General features: G+C 34.9%; 1 protein-coding gene across 1 annotated transcript; it reads right to left on the reverse strand.

The window, feature by feature from the left end:
- Positions 1-1,349: 1,349 nt before the first annotated feature.
- LOC113763342 (60S ribosomal protein L23a) lies at positions 1,350-2,115 on the reverse strand. The gene has a single exon (XM_027307113.1). The coding sequence runs from the start codon at positions 1,881-1,883 to the stop codon at positions 1,422-1,424; it is 462 nt and encodes a 153-aa protein (XP_027162914.1). The 5' UTR covers positions 1,884-2,115; the 3' UTR covers positions 1,350-1,421.
- Between the last annotated feature and the right edge of the window lie 5,081 nt (positions 2,116-7,196).

The raw sequence follows: 7,196 nt of genomic DNA on the forward strand, positions 1-7,196 counted from the left end.
CATCCCAGATTCTTTGTTGACACTACTTTTAGCTAGCTAGTTTGCACACTTACTTCTTTCTCCAAACATGTTGTAGCCAGGATTCCCGATCCCTGCTTAAAACATTCCTGATCTGACTTATTAGATTGTATAGTGGTGAGTCATGTCCTGCTCCTTGTATTAGTTCGAAAGCTGCCTTGCAATTCGTGTCCAGAATCACTCTTCTTTCTCTAGAATTCCAAGCCATTTTTATCCTTTTGAGTACTCCCCACAGCTCTGCTAAGTGCTATCATATTATCTATTAGCCCAATATTCACTATAAAACCTGCTTTCCATCTCTCCCAGCTATCTATATGTCCCTTTTCAAATTACTATGGCTTTGCCTCTTCTACTTGGAATAATGCTAAATTGAGAACTGTACATCTTGCCACAGTTAATTGCTAATTATTGATAGTTTCTTGTCTTACATGCTAGTTTGTTCTCCATATAGCATTATTTTATACTGTATGATCACAAACTTTTTGCTAGATGTAGGTTGGATTTTCTGTTAACGGAGTAAGAATACTAACTTTTATGTGGGTTTTGAAGGCATTCCTTGAGGTAATACCTTTTCTTTTCACATGAATGGTTCCCCATTTTTGGTGCCATTCTTGAAATAAATTTCACTGTGAATGTTTTGCAATGTCCCGCCACTTGCCTAACTCACTAGTTTGATTGGAATACAATATTATGGGGTGCTGGTTTTCTATGGAATTAATACACCATGACAAACAGCAAACGTAATTTCAGAGATCTAGAACAAGAAAGTTGTTATTTGCTTTTAAATGGCAAAGAAACATTCTAGTTATGTTGGGACACATTGCTCCTACTTGACACCTTATATCATGATTGACATTACTTTGGTTATCATACTTGACACCTTGTATCCTCTGTGGTGCATTAGTTTGGATTGTTTTGGTTTAGTTTAGTTTAGTTTATTTGAATGTTTTAGCTAAGCAAGTGAACTGAAGTTGCTTTTCCTTTAGTGTTGTGCTTATCATCTTATCAACTGGTTATATTGTTCATAGCAGTACTTATATCAGTACTTGTTATAGTAGTGCTTGTTGCCTTATCAACTTGTTATATTATTCCTTTGAGGCTGAAGTTTAATAGCAGTACTTATTTCTTGAGCTAATTTGGTGCATTAGTTTGGGGCTGATTTTGAATGTCCAACTTTAATTATTGAGGTTCTTATTGGATTGCAAATTTTAGCTAAGCAACCGAACTACAAGAGATATAGTGAAATTGGGAAATGGCAAGGTTTAGTGAAATTTTGTCTGATGTTAAAAATTCCCCCTTGTGTTGAAATTTGGTATTTTTTTTTTCACGACAAAACAGCCTAGCAAATTGTCACACTTAAAAGACAGTATCTTTGATCGGAACAAAACAATGACTAAATTCGTTTATATTATTCCAATCTTGTTTGCCACATCCAAAGCATCGTAGTCTGGAGTCAACCGAACATATGCTTTCTTTGTTCCATCAGGCCTGATCAAAGTGTTCACTTTCTTGGTCTGTATGTCGTACATCTTCTTCACTGCATCTTTGATTTTCTTCTTATCAGCACGGATGTCAACTATGAATACCATGGTATTGTTATCTTCAATCTTTTTCATGGCAGATTCAGTAGTCAAAGGATATTTGAGAATCTGATAATGGTCCAACTTATTCCTAGAAGGAGCACTGATACGTGGGTACTTCGGGTTCCCGTCCTTTTTCAATGTCTTAGGACGATGGAAGGTAACTTTGGTCCGGATCTTCTTGGCTTTCTTCTTAAAAGTTGTCCCAGATTTGACAAATTTGGCAACCTTGGCTGCCTGAGCCTTTGTATCAAGCTTTTTTGTGGTGTCAGCTTTAGGAGCCATTGCTGGAAACTGCCTTACAAATCTTTTACCTGAGGGGAGGAGCCGAGTGTTGAGGGGAGGAGCTGAGTGTTGCTGAAGCGGCTCTGTGTTGAAATTTGGGACTTGGATTTGTTTTGTAAAGCTACCTCGAGTTATATGTGAAATTTAGGCCAAATACCACTTATCAAACTATCTATAGGGTGTTGTTGAACTTCATTATGATATTTGAATGCTTATATGATATTTTGACATTTCGTAATGCAATGGATGCATTCATTTGCTAATTATAAATCATTGTCATTTTTTTCCATTTATAGATATAATTGTTGTAGGAAAATTTTCAATTTTCATGGTGATAAAGAGTTATCATTGAATCAGAAATTTCCATTAATAACAATCTGCGGTGATAAAATTAAAAAGTGTTTAGTGACAACAAAAGTCGTCAGTAATTAGTCTATACCAATGACAATTACATATCACTTTTAGTGACGACATTTATTTGTACATCATTGACAAGATACTATGTCATCACTAAAATTACAATAATTATTGACGACATCAGTTGTCACAAAACAGTTCCATTCACTGACGACTTTTATTGTCGTCACTATATACTTTTACCGACGGGCCTTCAGTGACGACTCTGTGACAACTAGAAAATTGTCAATGAAAGTTATCAGTGACGACTTTTTATTTTTTTGTGACAAAAATGGCTTGTCACTGAAGACCAAATTTCCTGTAGTGACATTAACCCTAGTATGAGTAGTGAATTGGAGTGGAAAATGGAAGGTTTTAAAAGGTGAAAACCTCACTCTTACATGTTTCAAGTAATAAATTTTCAGCCTAAGAGAAAATTGATTTGGGTAATTTTAAACTCATTTTGGTGGATGGAAATGAGAAAATGTTTGCACTATCATTTGCTTAAATCTTTGACCTAAAGTATACATGGATGTTCTCCTTGAATTGATTTAGAAATCATGTGATTTGGGTGAGATTTCTTAGTTGGAACTTGGACGTAATTTCATTTAAACCTTGTGGCTTGGAGTAGTAGATCCTAATGCACTCCATATACTTGATTCTAGGGCTTGGAAGTGAAGCCGAAGTTGCTCCCGAAGCAAGCACTTAAGCTTTGTTGTCATGATGAGTATTCCAACTGCATGTTCCATGTTACTTGTTGCAAGAAATTGCTAAACACTTGATTGTCATTTCTTAGGCAGGTGTGTACTTTATCGCACTTGGCCTAACTCAACTAAACTTTTGATATCTCGTTCATGCATGTACAAGTAACTTGATTTACATGTAACCTGTATCTTGATTTGAAATACTTGAAATGCTTGAAAATATGACAAGCTAAGCTTACTTGTGACTTGATCATGGTTAGGTGAGTGTGTCCTTATTCGCACTCGACCTCCATGAACTTGAGACACTTGATCTTGCGTGCGAACTTGCATGTATATGTGCATGATTGTAGACCGATTGTATATCTTCTTACAGCGGTTGAACTGGGCCCTTGGACCCTTTTCTAAGACGTCGGGTAAGTGAAAATTTGGGTTACTTATTCGTATGCATGAATATAGGTCGGTAACGGTTGAACTGACCCCTTACTTGAGACCAGCCTTTGAGCAGTCTGGTAAGTTGGGCAACCTTGGGTAAAGGACAAAGTTCCTAACTTATTTACTCGTGACTTGAATTCATGACTTGAACTCGTGACATGCTTGAATACGGAGCATTAGGTGACAGCTAACGTCTCCAATCATTACTTGTGTGGGCGTTTGATGATAGTCAACGACTCCACTCTTGAATACTTGAATACCTGGGGCTTTAAGCTCAGATCTTGAATACTTGGGGCTATAAGCCTAACCCAGGGCTAGTTGGTTGAATCGAGTCGGTAATGGTTTGGTCGAGAAAATTGACGAACCCTGGGTACTTGATTGGCGTTCGAGCCCGGTGTAGGGATGATTGGTCGACGGAGATTGACGTTTAGTAGTGATCTACGAATATTATAATTTCATGGCTGACGGAGAGTCAACAAACCCTGGATAAGTTGTCGTGGAACCTGCTCCTAAGAGCAGCCTATATCTTTTGTGATGAACGTGTTCTTTACTGTACACTATTACATGATCTATCTGGTTACATGCTTTACTATGCATTATATCCTGCTCTATTTGGATTTAACTTAAAGGTATCATGCCTGCTAGTTTACTTGTCTGTTTTCTTGGAACCTCACTGGGTTTCTAGCTCATTCCATGGAATTTGTTTTCCTTACAGGTGTAAGAACGTAAGAGTGGGAATTGGAGAAGATATAGACTTTGTCTAAATTTTGTTAGTTGCTCGCATAGGCACTTCTTAGCTCTCTAACAGGCTTGTTTGGTTTTATTTTGTAAGTTTAACTCCTCGACTGTATTTAGAGATTGTATGGGCATTTAATACCTACGATTATATATATTTAAGGTTGTAATTGTTAATGCTCTTATTATTGAGGTTATTGTTTTGCAAATTTTGTGATGCGTGAGTGAGTTCTGGTGCAAGTTGGGCAAGCAGTCTGCCAAACCCTTGGGTACGCCCTGGGGGAAGGTGGGGTCGTCACAATTGGAGCAAGCAACTGAGAAGTTTTCTTACTCTTTTTCTTATCTTTGTAACAACTCTTTGAATTCGTGGTTATAATTTCCAAATCATGTTCAACTAAATTGTTTCTAGGGTTAGGGTTTCTATGAAGGAATTTGATTCATTTTTTTAGTTTAATTTCTTGCATTTTGTCTTGATTTATCTATCTTGATTTAATTACATATTTGTGATTGGCCACTATAGACATGCTCTTAGGGTTTCTATTGAACTGAAAAGGGATATATAAACGTGCACTAGATAGATAAACATACTTAATCTAATCATGAGAATAGGTTAGGATTTGTATGATACACTTATATCACCAAGGTTCTTAAAGGGTTTAATTGAACACTTACGATCTCAAGAGAGACGTAGGATTTAATTAGGCACACTTTAGATATATCGAGAGATAATCTAAAATATAATTGTGTGATGCATTTATGATTTATTGAGAAATTAACTAGATAATTGATTGAAATTATGGATTAAAACCTAAAACTCTATACTCATGTCTATTGTTTTCTCACTATTACTTTTTTTGAATTGATTATTATTTTTTTCTTTGGTTAGAAAATACCACTCGTTAAATTTAAATTTTGTTATGTTAGAATAATTAAAGTAGAAAATTAACTCATCCCTACAAATTCGACCCCTGAAATGTTCCGAGTGATTTTATTACTATGATCAACCCTGTGCGCTTGCAGGAATTCATCGACCAATAATGCTAGCCAATATGGTGCCTTCGTCTTCTTAAAAGTCATTTCACATGATCAAGAGCATGAGTTTTTTTTCCTAAGAATGACATAACAGTATTTAGTATCATGAAATATGACGAGCGTGGGGTATGTATATAACAATTAAACTCATTTCATAGTCAAGTTTTACATTTATAAATTTCTAAATACCCCATACACGATTTTCTGCATGTATACAGGTTAAGATTGAGTATAGGGTATTAAAGGTCGAACCCACAGGAAAGATTGTCAATTACTGATGTTTTTCTAACTCCTTTATTATTTAGACTATCATAAGTACAAGAAAGTAAATCTACATTATAAATATGAGGTAAAGTAATACAAATAACAATAAAAACTACTAGAGGTGTGGAATTCCTCACTACTCTTGCAAATAAAATTATCGGTTAAGTGAATGTTATTATCTTGGCTAGTTATGATATAATTTTCTAATGTATGTGAAATCTACTCTTGTAGTGAATCAACTATACTTGTAACTAAATCATACCTACTCTCATGATTATGAAATTAACTACAATCTCATTTCTTCTATGAAATTACATGAAACAAGTTACTAAAACCAGAAAGGTGCTCTAATGGGGTGTGATCAGGACTCACGAAGAAAAATTAGTGTTTGCGTACTATAAAGAGTTTGGGGAGTACGATGTCATTTTGGCAGAAGCTTGTTTGTTGCTGCATGGTCTACTTGTATGTAAAGAGAGAAGGGTTTGGCCCTTGCAGGTTGAGATGGATTCCCTGGTGCTTACTAGTTTGCTCTTGTCACAGAAATTAGCCAAATGGCCGTTTTGTGTGGTATTAAGAAAAATCAGGAGGTTATTGTCATATTTTTCGATCTCGTGGTGCATATTTTTTGTGAGGCTAATTTAGCTGCCGATAAATTAGCTTCTCTCTATTTACATTCAGATAGAGTTTTTGAGGATATTTCCAATCTCCCTTCAACTGTTAGAGGTACGATGGCTTTAGATGCTAGACGTGTTCCTTTTGTAAGGACGCTAGTAGACAAAGTTTGAACGTATGTTATTGAGACTAGGATTGGACCCTTGAAATCATTGTACTTGTTTTATTGCTTAATAAAGTAGGAGTTGGCATCCCTACCTCGTGAACGGGGTTTAGCTAGATAAAAAAAAAGGAGTAGAGGTTGGCTCTTATTAGATACTTTGGTCTAGTTATTAGTAGTTGCTTTAGAGTATTTGCTATTGTTATTTCAAGTAGAGGTTGGCCAAACTGAAATTCTCATAAGTCATTTTGCATTTATTGGAATTGGAAAAAAAATCACAAAGGTGCACCTCTACTCTTGTGAGAATACTCCCTAGATTTATCACTTTTTTGAATTAGTGCTAAATCCCAATTTTCATTACAAACTTAACACGTTAAGATTATCATAATTAGTGGCAGGTTAATCATGATTAAAAAAGCAAAAGTGCTAAATAACTTGCTCAAAATAATATTATCAAATAACCAAGTAAACGTCACTAACAAAATATAGAAAGTTCATTCATAACTCTAGGCATAAACTTTAGCAAAATATGAAAACAAAATCCAAACATGTATTATAGCTAAACATTAACTTAAATACAAAAGAAAAAGTGGGTATATTATTGTACAACTTGTAATAATTTTTATGCTTAAAATTATTCAGTGTCTTTTATATTGATGAAAAGTAAGCATACTTCTATATATGTAATACAAAGAATGAATTTGATCATGTAATTACAAATGAGTGAGTTCCATTGCTTCATGAACTTTAAACTATATCATGATGACGGATGAGGGTTGTGTTACCAAAGTAAGATCTGCATATTGAAGAATAGGAAGATAGAAATACATAAACTAATATTAATGTAGTTAAATAGTGTGTAAAAGGAAAACTAAAAAGGAACTACAATTTTTTTTTTTTGCTGTAGCTCTCATTCTTATAGCCAAGATAACTTATGGCTCTGTTGTTGATGTGATTTAAATTCCTTCAACAATCTGG

The sequence above is a fragment of the Coffea eugenioides genome, chromosome 2 (assembly GCF_003713205.1).
Source record: "Coffea eugenioides isolate CCC68of chromosome 2, Ceug_1.0, whole genome shotgun sequence".
In the NCBI taxonomy this organism is placed as follows: Eukaryota; Viridiplantae; Streptophyta; class Magnoliopsida; order Gentianales; family Rubiaceae; genus Coffea; species Coffea eugenioides.

What these genes read in the sequence shown, in the direction of transcription:
- LOC113763342 (XM_027307113.1), bottom strand. Translation starts at nt 1,883, where the DNA reads ATGGCTCCTAAAGCTGACACCACAAAAAAGCTTGATACAAAGGCTCAG.